A 19,524-nucleotide genomic window follows, 5' to 3' on the forward strand; every position below is an offset into this window, starting at 1 on the left:
TTGTAAATAATAGCAGTAACCTCCCCATTCGATATACATTGCATTACGTAGGGTAGACTAGGGCCCTGGAGTACCCCCTGTCCTGCACATTTTAGTGTTTTCCCAGCTACATCACACCAACTTAAACTCAGGAAGGGCTACTAATTAGCAGATTAGTTACATCAGGTGTGCTGGGAGCTGAGAAAATGTTAAAACTTGCAGGGCAGGGGGTTCTCCAAGACCACAGTTGAGAACCTGTGACACAGGATGTAGAAACTATTATTTCATACCCTATGTATTTGGGACTCAAGCAAACAATAAATGAATCTGTTTAACATCTGAGCATTAAGAAGTCCCTGAAAGTGTCAAATGGTGTTAATCTGATTAAATTAGCAGATTGAAATAAACAGGTATGTAAGTATACCCATATGAAGAACAGACTAAAGTCGATCCCTTGTTAACCCTTAAATGCATACCTCGGGTCGTTAGCGACCCTGGATATCATTCACGACCCTCCCCCTCGTTCATGTTTTCACATTAGACCTCCACCTTCTTAGTATTCCTCAATCTATTTATTATCAACAACAAGAAAAAAATATAAAATTGTCGAATAATATCTGATTTTATAATTAATTTATTTTAAAAAGTCTATAAGGTCCCTACCGACCCAAGGTATGTACTGTAATAGTGTAAGTATATGTGTCTGCGCAACAATATTGGAGTATATATTTTTATATGTTTATTTACAAATAAAATGTCAAAATATAATGAAATATGCTGTATTTTATTATTTTGTAATTGTTAATAAAACATTAGGACAGTTTTATACTATTGGGGCAGTTTAGAAATCCATCCGCTTTAGATATAAACTCGAATATCGACGTGAATATGTAATAATGATTGGTGAAACATACATGCATTTAAGGGTTAACAGTTACACAGACTCGGAGGTACTGCAGTGGGAACCACAGTTAGTGGTGGAGGTGACTCAGAGCAGGCTAGTGGAGTGTGTGGTGTGGATCTAGTAGTTCTAAAGCATGTATAAGTGATTTAAAGCTAGACTGTGAACTGCTTCCAACTAATTATTACAAAATTGTTAAGAGTTGTGCATAGCATTGTACATTACCAGACTGAGATTGGGCTCCCCTGTTGCAGACAGTGCAGGGCACCGCCAGTCCTGATGGGAAGCTGTTGCACTAGAAGCCCATTGGTCAATGAAGCCATTTGGGGTAAAGAAGCCACAGTCCTGAATACTGAAGCCCCTCTCAAATTCCTCACACACACCATCACCCTCATAAAAGTAGCAATGACTTGGCTGACCTGAGAGAACAAGAGAGCACAAGTCAATTAACACCATTCTCAATGCCAAAACTAATTTGGTTTGCACTGCTCGGCAGGTGTAAGGTAAGGGATAAGGTGTGGGGATCCTTTACATGGGGCAATTTTCATACCAGTTCAATAAACCAATTAAGTTGAAAAGGGGTATGAGATCATAAGTTAAAAAATAGAGTAAAATTTCATTAAAGCACTTTAATAAGGATGAGGTGGCACAAAGCTCAACCATAGAGAAAAAGAATGTCCACAACAACAATTTTAATGTTTATAGATCAAAACTCCTTTACAGCTGGCACATGTAAATGAGTTAAACGCCCGGTAAGAAGATGGTGAATCATAGATGAGGTGATTGATGAATGGACTCCAGTACCAAATTAAAAACACATCCACTCCATGAACATTGGCTGATTATCTAGACTGCGTGTGTATATGTGTGGGAGAGGGGTCACAGAGTCATTCCAGAACTTCTGTTACTTGTTTCTGTTTTTCTTTTCTTTTTTTTTTTTAATTCAAAACCTCAGTGGTGCGATACTAATGGCCCAGGGTACCCTCATGCCTGTGTAACCTTTTCTGATTATGTAGACTGTAAAATACCCCTATTCATAATATCATACCAAACATTCTGTATACTTTCAATACATTTTCAACGATCAAACACATTCAATGATCAAAATCTGGTGTCACTCGAAATAGGCTGGGTTATGAGTCTGGTTTCCGAGTCTGGTTTCTCTCAACATGTCTTTCTCATCTTGTCATTATCATTAGGGATCTAGATCTACATTCCAAGTTTTTAATAATTTTATAAATGGTATAAGCCTGTATGAGTTCTCTAGTACATTTACATTTATTCATTTAGCAGATACTTTTATCCAAAGCGACTTAAAAATGAGGAAATTCAAGCAAAGCGATATATCAAGCAGAGAACAATATAGTAGTGCTACCATACGATGTTACAGAGTAGAGGTATAAGTGCCAGAGTAAGTTTTTTATTTTTAAAAAGGATAATGTGGGGTTGGCCTTTTAGGGTTTAGTTAAGTGTTCACGGAAGAGGTTTTTTGAAGATAGTTACAGATTCTGCGGTCCGGATTGAGGTTGGAAGTTCATTCCACCACTGAGGGGCAGTTAGTGTGAAGGTTCTGGAAAGGGACCTTGAGCCACGCTGAGTAGGTACTACTAAGTGTCGGTCATTGATTGATCGCAGATCGCGTGAGGGAACTTAAGCCTTCAGGAGAGAGTTGAGATAGGAGGGTGCTGTTCCAGACAAGGTCTTGTAGGTGAGCATCAAGGCCTTGAATTTGATGCGGGTGGCTACAGGAAGCCAGTGGAGGGAGATGAAGAGGGGTGTGACATGGGTTCTCTTGGGCTGGTTGAAGACAAGGTGTACTGCTGCATTCTGAATCATCTGAAGGGGTTTGATGGAGCTGGCTGGGTATTTGTAGCACAACTGAGTACTGGTACTTATTTAAACTGTTATGTTAAGTTTTGTGTCTGTTCCTTCTACAATGATCTTGCACTTTCTAACAGATTATTTTTTAACATAATTCCTTCTCTGACACCTCTACAAAAGAAAGATCTGGCAATCTCTGAGGTGTGAACTTCATGCAGATAATTTTAATATGAATGGGCCACTCAGAATATCAACATAAATATGTATACTGTACATATATACTGTTTTTTATACAGTGAGGGAAAGAAGTATTTGATCCCCTGCTGATTTTGTACGTTTGCCCACTGACAAAGAAATGATCAGTCTATAATTTTGCTGGTAGATTTATTTGAACAGTGAGAGACAGAATAACAAGAAAATCCAGAAAAACGCATGTCAAAAATGTTATAAATTGATTTGCATTTTAATGAGGGAAATAAGTATTTGACCCCCTCTCAATCAGAAAGATTTCTGGCTCCCAGGTGTCTTTTATACAGGTAATGAGCTGAGATTAGGAGCACACTCTTAAAGGGAGTGCTCCTAATCTCAGCTTGTTACCTGTATAAAAGACACCTGTCCACAGAAGCAATCAATCAATCAGATTCCAAACTCTCCACCATGGCCAAGACCAAAGAGCTCTCCAAGGATGTCAGGGACAAGATTATAGACCTACACAAGTCTGGAATGGGCTACAAGACCATTGCCAAGCAGCTTGGTGAGAAGGTGACAACAGTTGGTGCGATTATTCGCAAATGGAAGAAACACAAAAGAACTGTCAATCTCCCTCGGCCTGGGGCTCCATGCAAGATCTCACCTCGTGGAGTTGCAATGATCATGAGAACAGTGAGGAATCAGCCCAGAACTACACGGGAGGATCTTGTCAATGATCTCAAGGCAGCTGGGACCATAGTCACCAAGAAAACAATTGGTAACACACTACGCCGTGAAGGACTGAAATCCTGCAGCGCCTGCAAGGTCCCCCTGCTCAAGAAAGCACATATACATGCCCGTCTGAAGTTTGCCAATGAACATCTGAATGATTCAGAGGACAACTGGGTGAAAGTGTTGTGGTCAGATGAGACCAAAATGGAGCTCTTTGGCATCAACTCAATTCGCCGTGTTTGGAGGAGGAGGAATGCTGCCTATGACCCCAAGAACACCATCCCCACCGTCAAACATGGAGGTGGAAACATTATGCTTTGGGGGTGTTTTTCTGCTAAGGGGACAGGACAACTTCACCGCGTCAAAGGGACGATGGACGGGGCCATGTACCGTCAAATCTTGGGTGAGAACCTCCTTCCCTCAGCCAGGGCATTGAAAATGGGTCGTGGATGGGTATTCCAGCATGACAATGACCCAAAACACACGGCCAAGGCAACAAAGGAGTGGCTCAAGAAGAAGCACATTAAGGTCCTGGAGTGGCCTAGCCAGTCTCCAGACCTTAATCCCATAGAAAATCTGCGGAGGGAGCTGAAGGTTCGAGTTGCCAAACGTCAGTCTCGAAACCTTAATGACTTGGAGAAGATCTGCAAAGAGGAGTGGGACAAAATCCCTCCTGAGATGTGTGCAAACCTGGTGGCCAACTACAAGAAACGTCTGACCTCTGTGATTGCCATCAAGGGTTTTGCCACCAAGCACTAAGTCATGTTTTACAGGAGTCAAATACTTATTTCCCTCATTAAAATGCAAATCAATTTATAACATTTTTGACATGCGTTTTTCTGGATTTTCTTGTTGTTATTCTGTCTCTCACTGTTCAAATAAATCTACCATTTAAATTATAGACTGATCATTTCTTTGTCAGTGGACAAAATCAGCAGGGGATCAAATACTTTTTTCCCTCACTGTACCTGTTTTTTGCTCATAGAAAATACTCTGTAGTTGATTTCAGTCACAGCGCAGGTTGGCTCAGTGGATTTAATTGAGTAATTTCCAGTCTGTCACAGAGCATTGACACCAGTCATCGATCAGTCATCAGACATTAGTCAGTGATTAATTAATAATTAATATGTACTTTCATATATAGAAAATGCATTCTATGGCATATGAACACATTCTCTGCAGACAGAAGGCCCTGCAGACTGAAATGCTATGTACTGTATGCCTAAACTATACCATCTGTATAGCACGAGAGTGACATGAAAAGATGAAACATGGAGAAAAAGACATTTTAATGGTTTAAATTTAACCATACAAACACTGACAGAATCACTTGGCAGTGCAAGGATGGCCTATAGAGACACTGAAAAGTAGTAGAATACAAAAAGATAAGATGTATTCTCTTGCCAGACACTTTCCAAGTTGCTTTCCCTGGGACTTGAACTCTGAACCCTCCAATCAGTAGCTCAGAGCCTCAACCACTAAGCTAACACAATTCATTTGTTGAAAAATCTCCCTTTGAAATCAACCCAATTCACGCCCTAGTGTCCAAGATTAATAAGTAGGTGTGCCTTCATGGTCATGTTCTCTGTTTTCCTATTGCCTCAGGATTTTTGTGCCAAAGGGCTAGGTGGTTCCTAAGAAAACAGCCTAGACTTATTCAAAGTCTTTTCTCTTGAAAAAAATAAATAAATAATAATAATAAAAAATGGCCTGAAACATAGCAACAACACTTTTGTACTTTCTCAAAGTTACGCTCAAAAAGGTGTCTGCTTAACTTTGTTATGAAAGCTGGGAATCGTTATTTTCATTCTTTTATTGCTCTACTGTCCCTCTGTCACTCACCCACACAGTTGAAGCCTGGCTCCATGCTGCATTTTTTGGAGCAGCCATCTCTGTCCAAGAGATTCCCATCGTCACACTCTTCCATCCTGCACAAGGAGGGAGAGAGGTCTTAGCTGGAGATTACTTTAGCTGGAAATGCTATGCACAGAAACACATTAACTTTCTTTCAAAAACTTTTATTATTATTATTATTATTATTATTATATAGTACTTACTACTGACAGCATACATCCACAACAATGGTAATGGTAATAGTGATCGAATAAAAAAAAGGAGGAAAGAAAAAGAAAATCAATGGCTGTGGGGGGGGGGGGGGGGCAAATGATGGTTGTGGTGATGGTATAAGTGGTGGTGTGGCAGTATGAACCAGTTAGCTGGCTAATCTGCAATTATAATAGCCTCTTGAATGCAACATCTCATAAATTAATATTAAAATTTTATTTAAAATGAACTTTTTTTCTCTGAATGATGCTATCACACCTGCTTTTTCCACAGATATGTTGTAGCTACACAGCATGTCCATTAAAACTGAGTCATGCTGAACTGTTTTAAACACTTCACTGCATTTAGTGATTAAAAACATTAATATTTAGTTTGTGTCTGTTGAGTGCCACAAGTGGGAAAATATTTTTTTGCTTTGGTCTGGGAATAAGTAACCTCTCTGAAGGTGTGCACACACTTTATTCTGTTTCTAACCTTATTGGTTTGACATGAATAAACTGTCTATGGCAATGCAGAGTTTAAATATTAACTCTGAACTGAATTACAAAAATGAAAATAGTGATATTGCATAACAACCTTAATGCAAAGGGACTGGACAATGGTGATGGCACATTTTTTTTGTAACCAGGGGACAGCATCCTCTCACCTTCCTCTCAAATTATGGTGGTGCTGTAAAAATGTGATTGAACTAAGCTATATGCATTATGTGTGGCTTGACAAATCATATTAAAATTCTCCAAAATGAGAGAATGTGTTTTTCAGTATCAATGTACCCTTGTAGTTGTCCATCTCCACAGAAAGGGTCTCCATGGGTGTAGACCAAAGTAGGAGAGAGCTCGCTGTGCAAGCCTTCGGCCTCCACCTGGATCCTGTACTCATACCGCATCCCTTTCTGTACATCACTATGAGCATCTCAACACAACCAGACATACATAAACAGACACATGCACACACATGCAAGAAGACATCATTTCAAAGTCATCAGTTAACACACAAGACAAAAGATTTTATTGATTCAACTCCAGAGCATATCTTTAGCATTCTCAGAGGACGATCTAACCTTGTGAACATTGACCTCACAATGGCATAGATATCAGAGTTTATTGATTTTTTTCTAATCCTTGAAATCTCAAGGGTTTTTCACCCATAGCTTGCTTGATTTCAGATGCTTTTCCGGCCAATAGTAAGGGAAGCTTTTTGCCGGTATCTCCTGTTACTCCTCAACAAATTGCCCTTATTAATTATGCATTACTTCCAGAGCTGGAGAGATAAATGGTGCAATTTCTGTCAGTGACAAGGTTATTCTGTGACACTCATAATACCAAGAACGTTCCAACTAGAAGGGGCTATTTCAAGACCGAGTGACTAATAATTCTTTCTACTACAATACCACGATAACTTGCATATGATAATTCACATTAAGCCAACGGATACAAACTGGGATTAGTCACTGTAATAAAACCCTATTAAGGTAAGTAAAGAATTTTATCTAGGACACAGATGAATTTTTGTTTCCAGCTACATTTTAAAGAGCATTTCTAAAAAGTCAGCAAATGGATGTGTACTAGCATGTTAAGTAGATTAACAGCAGGTTTGTTTTCATTGTAGACCTCTTGGTGGCAGTACAGACACTTCCTCAGTCCTCTTTCTTTTTCTCTCTCTCCCCTGAGACATGAATGACAGGACACTTATCACACACTAACAGTGATGAGTGATGTGATGGTTAGTTGATGGCAAGAGTGAGCGAGCGAGCGAGAGAGAGAGAGAGAGAGAGAGAGAGAGAGAGAGAGAACTCCAAACCATCCTCAGTTGTTTATTCTTTCTACTGGTAAAATGATCACATTTGGTTTAGATTCCAGAATTTCCCTTATCCTTTTACTTTCTGCCTCTCTGTCTTTCTAATTCCTAGTTACCTCCTCAACCCTCTCCACACAACTTTATTCTCTATGATTTTTTCCATCTTTTTGCATTTATAGGTTCCAGTGGAAGGAAATTTGTTGGAGATGAAACAGACTTTGCTCCACACCATTAATGACTGTTTTGGCCTATTGAAAGTGCTCAAGGAGAAATAAACCAGGACCCTGTTGACATCTTCACACTCAAAAAACAGATAAAAAAATGTCATGCAAATTCAGGAGCACTGGGAAGTTCCATAATTACATTGTTAAATGGCATTAATGAATAATAATAATAATAATAATAATAATAATAATAATAATAATAATAATAATAATTTATAATAGGCCCAGAGAGAGAGAGGGTAGACAATTATTTTTAAATTTTTCCAAAAATATATTTTCATAGATAGATAGATAGATAGATAGACAGACAATAATGTAGATAGATCTACAATATAAAAAAGCAATTTCAGCAGGAGCTTAGAAAGAAACGTTTCATGTGCATGTGGCAGTTGGCCAATACATTTTTCTTCTTGAAAATGAACTTTTACTCATTTAATTTTTAATTTATTTTTTATTCACTGATTATGAAATATGATTTTATGGAAATGATATGGTGGCATGGCTGACAGGCTGTAATCTGTCTGGAAATAGCATTTTCAAATGTTCTGATTTATAGATTAATATGAAATAAACTTTCTGCCAAAATGATTAACACATCCAATTGGAATTGACGGCTTGCATTGCATTGTATACATTGTGTGTTTGTGTGTGTGTGTGTGTGTCTGTGCGTGTGTGTGTGTATGCGTGCGTCTGGGTAAAGCTGTCAGCATCTTGCATCTTACCTGTCTGTGTATGGGGATTGTTTGAGTGTGACAGAGCCCCTGCCTTCCTTTATGGGTGGAACTCGTAGTACATGGTAGATGAGTGGTCGACAGACAGAGCAAAGAGAATTCTGGGGTCGTGATGTCAGCAGCACAGCATCAACCTCCAGTTTCTTATCAAAGGTGGAAATCTTTACAGCCTTTACTTTCTTGTTACTGGTGGCACGCAGAGTCAAAGGAATATCACAAAAAACATTCTGGGGGCCAGTGTGAACTGATTCACCAGTCTCCAGAATGAACTCCAGATCAGAGATCGCCTGAATGCCTATTAGCACAAATAACAACCAATAAAGCATAACAATGTTCCAAAGAAGGTGACTTATATATGATAATTAATTTCTCATGGAGAAATTATTAATTAACTCATTCAGTGCACAAGGTTGCATTGGTTTCCTTTGGTTTCTAGTTAAAAAATGAATTATGTTCCACTATTTCACACCCATTTCTATTAAACATTAATTTATCAATGTTTCCCATTACACTCTCAATATAACAAAGCCTAAATATTACAGAAATTAAGTTTAACTAAGATGTTATCTTTATTAACAAAAGTGTTTATTCCTGGATGATATATTTGAATGTACCCCATTAAGGTGATGAATTAAATACAGTACTATTTAAGGCATGTAAATTAGGAGCGTTTTGTAAAGAGTCAAGCTAAGAGTCAGTGGAATCTTGAAAAGACTAAAAAGATCTAAATATTACATATAAAATAATAATAATAATAATAATAATAATAATAATAATAATAAATATGTGAAAATAGTTTTCAGTTCAGAACTCACTGAAGGAGATGTAGGTGATCCACACAGTTAGTGTGTCTGGAACTACTGCATACTGAAAGTACAACTGCAGAACACATCCTCCAGTCTGAAGACACTGAGAACTCATATTGGCCTCATATAGGCTGAACTCAGGGCTCCAGGAGTGCATGCTAGGTTCACACGGCTGATACACATCAGGAGCACCTATTACACACACAGAGGCATACCCACATACTTTTATTTAATATGGTTCCTATTCCCATTGAGCTATAAACACATTTTTTTTTTAGAAATAGTAGAAATTAGCACAACATTAATTTTTTCATGTTTTCCTTTGCCAAAAAGTGTCAAACTTTCATTGTAATTACACCTAACCTAAAGCTGGACCACACTTACCACTTCACATGCACCACATACCACTGTGCAATGATGGTGATCACATGCAACTCTGATGGCCAAAACACAGCCACAGATCCACCTTGATGCAACCATGTCCTAAACCAGAGCTTAAAGCTGGTCCACTTTTTTGCCCGCTTTGTTTGACAAATTGCCATGGCAGGCAACGAACCCTTATGTGTCTAGCGTAAACAGAATTTGGACAGGAATTCTCTGCGCTGTCAGATAAGCAGAATGTATAGGAGCTGTCATGCCAATGTGTATTTATGGATGGAGGCAGAGCAAATATGGTGCAGAAAAGAGATAAAGGGGGGTAAGAGAAAGAAGAGTGGCATTCGGGGTGGGGAAATGTTGGGGGTGGGAAGAGTCTGGAAAAAACAGTCTTGGCAGAGTGTGAAGCATATTTCTCCAGATCTCAAGGCACAACCTGGCCAAGGCACAACATGGCAAGCAAAATGGATTGGCAACTTACTTGGGAAGAACAAGATGTGAAAAAGTAATTTATTAGTGGGAGCTAATGTGAAAGTCTATGTGAGAGATTTAAAATAATCTATTAAAGTGGGAGCTAATGTCTGTATGAGAGAGAAAAAGAAGAAGAAGGAAAAAAGAGTTACTTCTTCACCAAAGAAATAAGCAGTCATTCTGGACACACACACACACACACACACACACACTCCTAGTCTCTAAACCAACAGATTAAATGGTATTCCAGTATGTAGCACATCACTTCCAGCAGCGCTGTAAGGCTCAAGTTAACTCTAAAACAAGACAGACAGATAGATAGACAAAAAACAGACAGGTAGGTACAGACTATTGGAGAAACAGGCAGTTAGAATGACAGGCATCTGGAGAAACAGAGAGAAACACAACTTGAGGTACAGCCAAACATCTGGAGAAACAGAAAGACAGACACCTGGATATGCAGATAGACAGCTGGAGAGACAAACAAGAAGCTAGAACTAAAGAAAAAGCTAGACAGCTAGAGAGCAGAAGACAGAAAAAGAGACAGACATCAATAAAGACACAAAATCCAGTACAATGGAATAAAATGGAATAAAATAAAATGTGACACTGGTGAGATAAACTGCTGTCTAGGCAGATAAAAGGTATGAAGCCAATCATAGAATACAGTAGAAAAATGAGATGCGTGAACAATTAAATGGAAAAAAAAAACAACGGCTTTGTTGTTCTGTTTTGCTGGCATGGTTTAGGTTCATTTGTCTCCTCAGAGGGAAGAGGAATCCAATGATTAAACATTTCTCCCCTGATGGGAGTGGTCTCTTCCAGGATGACTCTGCCTCTAGCCACAAGGCACGAAGGCTCACAGAATGAGGGACTATCTTTTAAAATAATCATGTTCCTCCATCAGGTACAGATCTAGAGACTTATTAGAAATCATGACAAGGTGCACTGAAAGTGTTCTAGTGGTTCATGGTTGCTCAAAACCTTACTAATATACTTTGTGATGTTTTCTCCTTTAATTGGTCACTCGTATATAAAATAGAACTGAATAGAGTAGACAATGGAGACATTCTGGAGAGACATAAAGCTAGAGAGACAAATATACATACATACATACATACATACAGGAGAGCCAGACCCTTACAACTATGTTCTACTGCACCCAACATGGCCTCGAGTCTGTATAGCTGCATGGCCTCAAGTCTGTATAGCTGCATGGCCTCGAGTGTGGAAGGTTAAATGCAGCCAGCCAAGGCAAACCATAAAAACTCAATTGGTGAGATAAACAGAGCGAGGTCAGAATTAATAGCTGTATCAGATGCAACACAAATGCCCCCTCTGGGAAAAGTACTGTGGCAAGATCTGCGTACACATGATCCTTCCTTCTGTTAGCAACCTGAACCATGTCCCTGTTCTTTGCAGCTGTGGCCTAGTGCGCTCCACACACACACACACACACACACACACACACACACACACACACACACACTTACTTTATAGAGCATGCTGCCTATGCACGACAGCTATCCATAAAAGAATAATGCATTACAACTTTTCAAATCTCAAAGAAAATGTGTTTATAACACTTGGAATGGATGGGGTTAATCCATTTGTTTTACTGCAGCATTCTCCCAAGCCTTATATCATGTTATACAAACACTAATGTCATTTTAGTTGAAAAGTCTTTTCTGAGGTGATAAACAGACTGGCAAAATAATTCACATTTAGTAATCACTGTATGGTTTATCACCTGTCTAAATATAAAGCCCAAACAATAGGTTGTGTTAAATTTATTACAGACCTGAAGCAGTGCCACTAAATCATACTTGCCATATCTGAAGATACTCCAACTCTAACATTGTTAGCATTTCAGTTCTTCATCTTCAGAAATTAATGCCTTGTATCTCATCAATCTCTTTTGAAAAACAAGATTTGAATCCAAAAACTACTCTGTGCTACATGTAAATGGAAGATTTTACGCTTAACCGCCCTCGTGGTAGTGTGTTTTTTCAAGGAACTCATGTATGAGGAGAGGATTTCCACAGATCTGCCTCCATGTTTCAAATGTACATACTCATCCATGACATGTCAGTGAGTGGGCAGCAAACAGCTAAGAGAGCTCTGATTGGAATAATCAGTAACATCTGCTACATGAAGAATAGAGCTCATAAGTGATACAGGATAAGCTTAGCTTTTTATGACAAGCCAGGTGTGGAAGCTACCCAATATTACCAAAACTTGAAGCTATGCCAATTCCTTTCCTTTTTTCAGCACTCCAATGGCAAAGACAAGAGAGTTCTTTATCCTGGCAATTATTATTTAAGGATTTATCCCTTAAGTTTTTCCAGACTTCTCAGGGCTTGCACGCACCTGGCCAGGAGGATCCTCCTGGCAAGCAAGCCTGCAAAAGTGAGAGCAGCCTGAGCTTTGGATCCTCATTAATCAAAGAGCTGGTATTGTTTTTTGAAATTGTTCAACGTTCGCGGCCGAATGGCGTGATCTACTCAACACAATTCATATGTGAGTCAGGTTTCAATTTTCAGACTCCCTTGAGACGCATGACACGAAACAGGACCAGGAAGGTCTAAGGATGGTTCACTTGTGTTACACACTAATGGATCAAGGATCATCAGACTAAAGAGTTCAGATCACAGATACTCACCCACAGCTTCTTCAGGTGTCCAGTAACCACTGCTGTCACAAGAATGGGGTGAGGTGGCCTTGTAGGCATACTGGTGGAGTGCTCCATGTTCATCACACAACTGACAGTTCACTCCCTCCTCCCTATACATACACACACATAACATTCAGCTAGAGAACACACAATCATCAATATCTGAAATATCTAAAAATCTAAAATATTTTATTTAGATCAGTATTCAGACCCTTGTCTAAAGGCATTCGAAATTGATCTCAGATGCATGTTGTTTGCTTTGGTTATCTTGAGATGTCTATAGAACTCAACTGGAGTTCACCTGTGGTAAATTCATTTAGAAAGGCACACACCTGTGTGTGTCCCAAAATTCACAGTGAATGTCAGACCAAATTCCAAGCCATTAAATCCAAGAAACTCTCTGTAGACCTCCAGGGTCAAAGAGGAATACAGTGGATATAAAAAGTCTACACACCCCATTGTTAAAATGACAAATTTTCTTTAGGAAAAATATAAAATAAGATAAATCATGTCAGAATATTTCCCACCCTCAGTGTGAAATTAAGTGAAAAACAATCAGAAACATTTTAGGGAAAAATAAGAAAAAAAAAGTTACGATAACTTGGTTGCATAAGTGTGCATACCCTTTTATAACTTTTAATGCTTAAACCAATCACTTTCAATTTCATGTTCAATAGTAATTATCATACAGCTGTCATTAATGAAATTACTCTGATTAACCCCAAATAAAAGGTGAAGTGAAAAACTGAAGTGGACTGTGTACAGGAGATGCCCTCTTAATATGATGGATATAGAATGTTTTTTGCAAGACAGAGAGGGAAGATATTGCCAAGTCAAGATGTACCATACTGATTGACCCCAAAAGACTGAGTGGTGTAATAAATCAAAAGTTGCTTAAACAATGTATTAGTTTAGGGGGGTGCACACTTATGCATCTAGGTTATTGTAAATTTATTATTCTTTTTTCCCAATAAAAGTTTCTGATTGTTTTTCATTTTTATTTGTATACTTTCAATTGCATATTAAAGGTCAGAAAAGATCTAACATGATTAATCTTAAAGCTACATTACAGAACTTTTTTGGATAAAAATGAATAAAAATCAGTTATTGAGCAAGTATATAAAAAAATCTGTGGTCAAAACTGTCTCCTTACCTTACCCCGATTCACAACAGTTAGCTTATAATAATGATTTATAAATTGAGCTGACAGGTCAAATTTTGTGAGAAATGTCAGTTTGACATCATTTGTCTTTGCGTGGTTATGTCATGTCCGTAAACAGAAAGAAAAACAGCTCTCTACTATATCGCGCGTGCGTGCTGAGGATGGTGGAGTGTTTGTAGCTTGTTCTTACATCAGTTGCTTAGAATTTAAACTTGTCATCTAGATGGCTGCTTTTAATCTGAATAGTTCTAAATGCAATCATCTTTGACGTCTGGCGAATCACCTGTTGTCAAAACCAAGAAGTCTTGAACTGCGAGAGCCTGCAGTCAAAAAGGGAAAGCGACAGAGTTCACGCAGAGAAGGCCTTTTTTCTGCTGAACAGGTAAGACATTTCAGTGGCTCAATAGGTTAGCTAACTAGCTAACTAGCTAACATTAGCACACTTGTTCACTTGATTCAGCTAGGTATTTATTTTCCTATGTTTATTTTGCTATCCATGCCACCTCCGTTGTCAATATACAATCCATACGTAAAGCTCAAACCATCAGATTCATCTTCGCAGAGGGGCAGTGCTGAAGCACAACCCACATAAAACATAACTCTGCAAGAAACTTGCAAGAGAGATTTCAAACAGAGATGGTGATAGAGAGGCAAAAGTTCACTACTGCAGCTTTAATGTCATTCTTTTATTTTCACAAAAACCAGGCAGGAGTGTGTAGACTTTTTATATCCACTGTAAATGGTCTGCACTTATATGAGCTTTTTTAATCTTAGTGATTAAAAAAATCTTAGTTCGACAAAGCACTTTACACTGTTTCTCATTCATCCATTTACACATGCACTCACACACCAACGGTAGCAGAGCTGCAATGCAAGGTGCTAGCTTGCCATTGGGAGCAACCTGGGGTTCAGTGAATTGCCCAAGAACACTTCGGCATATGGGGTCATGTGGGCCTGGAATCGAGCTGCCAACCCTACGATTAGTGGACGACCTGCTCTACCACCTGGGCCACAGCCGCCCAAGATCCGAGTTGTAGAGTAAGTTTTGAGTTGACAAATCCAGCCCAGGATAATTAAGGTTAATACACCGGTTATCAACTCTCTGAGTCAAGCCTAATTTTAACCCTGAATCAATGTTTACTCATCGACAAACATCTCAGAAATATTAGGCCTTTAAAGCAAAGTGGCTAGATGGAAGCCACTCCTAGGTAAAAGGCATATGGCAGCCCCTCTTTGGGCTGAACTGCATCTGCTACTTGTTACAAAACCAGGTATTGCTCCTAAACTTGCTAATAGCATCCCTGTGGTGAGTATGGTGGTGCCAGCATCATGCTATGATGGTGCTTCTCAGAGGGAGGGACAGAAAGACTGGTAGAACTGAGGGAAGGATGAATGCAGCCAAATACAGATGACCTCAGATTTGGGCAAAATTTCACCTTTCAGCACAACAATGATCCAAAGTATGCAGCAAGGAAAATGCTGGAATGCCTCCAGTGCAAATCTTGGAGTGTCCTTGAGAGGACTAGCCAAAGCCTAGACTGAACCCCATAGAACATACTATAGCCTGCAAGGTTTTAGACATTTTTGGACAGACTGTTTTTACCATAACGTTTTTTAAAACTAACTTAGTACTTATGAACTAAGATTCCTAAGAAAGTGAGCAGAAAAGCATGTCAGAACATACAACACATCGAACCTGAGGCAGATGGGCTACAACAGCAGAAGCCCACATCAGGTTCCACTCCTGTCAGACAAGAACAGGAATCTGAGGCAATCATGGGCACAGACTCTCGCAAACTGGACAGCAGAAGATTAGAATTAGATTCCTGTTCTTGACTGACAGGAGTGGAACCTGATGTGGTCATCTACTGTTGTAGTCTATCCACCTCAGGGTTCGATGTGTTGTACATTCTGAGATGCTTTTCTGCTCACTATGGTTGTAAAGAGTGCTTATTTCAGATTATTGGATAACTTTCATCAACAAAGTGTTTCAGCCTGCAAACCATCTGCTCACAGGAAACACAAAGACCAAGATGGCATCACGGACGGCTGCCTTTGTGTGTTGGTGTGCTTTGTTTTGTCTTGTTTTGTTTGTTTGCAGTGGACCAGGAAGGCTGTGGAGGATCTCCAGGCATGCTTGGACTGCATTGACTAGGATGTATTCAGGACTGCTACCAACAGTCTGGATGAGTACACAGAGGCTGTGACATCATACATAAGCTTCTATGAGGATAGCTGTGTACCATCACGCACCAGGGTGAGTTACAACAATGACAAACCCTGGTTCACAGCCAGACTCAGACAGCCAAGGCTGGAGAAGGAAGTTGCATTTAAGAGTAGGGAAAGAATCAAGTTTAAAGTGTCAAAGCACAAGTTTAGCAAGGCAGTGAGAGAAGCTAACCAGCTGTACTCTGAGAAACTACAACAGCAATTCTCAGTCAATGACTCTGCTTGTGTCTGGAAAGGGCTCAGACAGATCACAAACTGCAAACCTAAAGTGGGGACTCTGCTAACAACCTACATGTGGCCAATAGCCTGAATGAGTTTTACTGTCACTTTGAAAGACAATGGGTTTGTCCTGACACCATCCCCTGCGACACCAGCCATCAGCTTCAGCTCCAGCCCCCCAGCTTCACCACCTCCACCATAGTAGGGGCTGGGGCCTCTCCACAGCTGCACACCTCAATTGCTCCCTCCTTTTCCTCCCTTCTTCCCCACCACAAGTATGACTCTCTTTATCCTGGAGAGAGAGGTTAAGAGAGTCTTCAGCAGACAGAACCCCCACAAAACAACTGGACCAGACTCTGTCTCTCCATCCACCCTGACGTACTGTACTGATCAGCCGTCTCCAGTGTTTACAGACATCTTTAACACATCACTGGAGATATGCCATGTTCCAGCCTGTTTCAAGACCTCCACTATCATCCCCATCCCCAAAAGCCCAAGATCACAGCACTTAATGACTACAGACCTGTCGTTCTGACATCTGTGGTAATGAAGTCCTTTGAGTGCCTCATGCTGTCCTACCTCAAATCCATCACATATTCTCTCTTGGACCCCCTGCAGTTTGCCTACAGAGCCAACAGGTCTGTAGATTTTGTAGTTAACATGGCCCTCCACTTCATCCTCCAGCACCTGGACTCCTCAGGAACCTACTCCAGCAGGTTTGTGGATTTCAGCTCTGTTTTCAACACAATCATCCTGGCTCTGCTACAGGACTCTCCCAGCTGAGTGGGCTTGATTCCACCTGCAAGTGAATCATAGACTTCCTGTCTGACAGGAGGCAGCATTTGAGACTGGGAAAATATGTCTCTGACTCCTGGGCCATCAGTACTGGTTCCTCCCAAGGCTGTGTTCCTTCTCCTCTACTCTTCTCCCTTTACACCAACAGCTGCACCTCCAGTCAGCAGTCCATCAAACATATGAAGTTTGTGGACAACACCACCCTCATTTGGCTCATATCGGAGGGGGATGAGTCTGCCACAGGTGGGAGATTGACCATTTGGTGACCTGGTGCAGCCAGAACAACCTGGAGCACAATACTGTGAAAACAGGGGAGTTGACTTCAGGAAGAACCCAGCCTCACCCATACCCATCCTCCTGTGTGACTCCCCAGTCTATACTGTGAACTCCTTCCATTTCCTGGGAACTATCATCACCCAGGACCTCAAGTGGGAGCTGAACATCAGCTCTCTGATTAAAAAAGAGCACCAGAGAATATACTTCCTGTGGCAGCTAAAGAAGTTCAACCTACCAAATACAATGATGGTGCACTTCTACACCTCAATCAGTGAATCCATACTAACCTCCTCCATCACCATCTCGTATGCTGCTGCCACTGCCAAGGACAAGGGCAGACTGCAGCAGGTCATTCACTCTGCTGAGAAGGTGACTGGCTGCAATCTGCCACGCCTTCATTACCTGTGCACTTCCAGGACCCTGTAGCGGGCAGTTAAGATTGTGGCTGACCCCTCACACCCTGGACACAAACTTTTCAAGGCACTCTCCTCTGGCAGGAGGCTTCGGTCCATAAAGACCAAAACCTCATGCCACAAAAACAGTTTCTTTCCATCTGCAACTGGCCACATTGGCCACCCAGGACCTGACATGGTCTCTTATCCACCTTCTTGGACATGGACATTAACGAAAAACCCCACACTATTGTTTCATATGTGTTACATTAATGCAGACAACTCAGACTGCTATACTGCACCTTCTCACTTCAAACTGTGAGCATTTGTACAATCTTAACTAATGTTAATGTCTCTTTCTTTATATTTTTGCATCATTCTATGTATTATTTTCATAATTTTCTCTCTTTTAATTTCTTATCTTATCTTGCAAATGTTTATCTTATTAATATTATTTTATTTCTTGTATTTTACTGTTACTGTTAAGCACCAGTAAAACAGGACAAATTCCTTGTACATGTAAACCCATGGTACTTGGCAATAAAGGTGATTCTGCTTCTTCTTCTTCTTTTTTGTTTTTTTGCATCATTCTGTGTAAACACTTGAGACTGTTGTGTGTGAAAATCCCAACAAACATGTCATGATTAAAGTCACAGAAATCATCGGGGTTACGCATGGAACCCTGTTCCCTGAGAAGGGAACTCGTTGCATTTAACATAACACTATGGGAGCGCCCTTGCGCTTGACCGGTACCTGAAGCTTGTGTAACATCATGCCTATTTATAGGCCTGACATGATCAGGCAATGTGGCAATTAAGCACGTCGCGTGATATATATGGCACCTGTGAACTTCGCCGTCAGCCTCTATTATCTGAAGTGAAGACGCAATTCACAGGCCTGCCCTGGTATGACAAAGCTACGCAATGTCTCGTTCCCTTCTCAGGGAACAGGGTTACATGTGTAACCCATACGTTCCCTTTCAAAGGGAACTCAACATTGCATTTAGCATAACGCTATGTTAACGAGAATACCCACTCAGTCATACCAAGGGTATGGCCTGTTCAAAAAGACCCAAGCCCAAGGGTCACTGCAAGACACTCAAGCCCAGGGTGGAATGAATATCCAGGCTGTAATATCGAATGAATGTGTGTGGTGTAGACCACCCAGCAGCAGCACACACATCCTGTAAGGATAGCCCTTTGGACAAAGCCTTCAAGGAGGTGACCCCCCTAGTGGAATGAGCCCTTAGGCCCAGAGGCATAGCAAGACCACGCGCCTCATAAGCGATAGAGATTGCTTCCACTATCCAATTAGAGATGCGCAACTTTGACACAGCATCACCTCTACTGTCACCACAAAAGCAGACCAGCAGCTGCTCTGACTTACAACACTGTCAAGAGCGGTGGAAATAAGTACAGAGAGCCCTTACTCAACACAGCAGGTGCATTCTCTCTTGTTCCTGTGTGAAGAACGGAGGAGGGCAGAAAGCCTACAACATCACAGGATGGGCAGCAGATGTAGGCACTTTAGTAATATAATCCGGCCTAGGATATAGGAAGGCCTTGGCTAATTCAGGGCAAAGTCAAGGCAGGAAGGGGTAACAGAGAGAGCTTGTAGATCTCCTACTCGCTAGAGATGTCAGGGCCAGCAGAAGAGCTACCTTTAGAGTCAGAAGCTTCTCAGAGGC

General features: G+C 40.5%; 1 protein-coding gene across 1 annotated transcript in view; it reads right to left on the reverse strand.

The window, feature by feature from the left end:
* The window catches only part of pappa2 (pappalysin 2), a 97,456-nt gene that overhangs the window by 51,187 nt on the left and 26,745 nt on the right, over positions 1-19,524 (reverse strand). Inside the window, exons 6-11 of the mRNA XM_053627979.1 lie at positions 12,753-12,874; positions 9,254-9,436; positions 8,430-8,733; positions 6,460-6,588; positions 5,465-5,550; positions 1,106-1,299 (exon numbers count right to left, since the gene is read on the reverse strand). Coding sequence (XP_053483954.1) covers positions 1,106-1,299; positions 5,465-5,550; positions 6,460-6,588; positions 8,430-8,733; positions 9,254-9,436; positions 12,753-12,874 — 1,018 coding nt within the window. The remainder of the gene's footprint in view (positions 1-1,105; positions 1,300-5,464; positions 5,551-6,459; positions 6,589-8,429; positions 8,734-9,253; positions 9,437-12,752; positions 12,875-19,524) is intronic.

Source organism: Ictalurus furcatus, chromosome 7, assembly GCF_023375685.1.
Source record: "Ictalurus furcatus strain D&B chromosome 7, Billie_1.0, whole genome shotgun sequence".
NCBI lineage: Eukaryota > Metazoa > Chordata > Actinopteri > Siluriformes > Ictaluridae > Ictalurus > Ictalurus furcatus.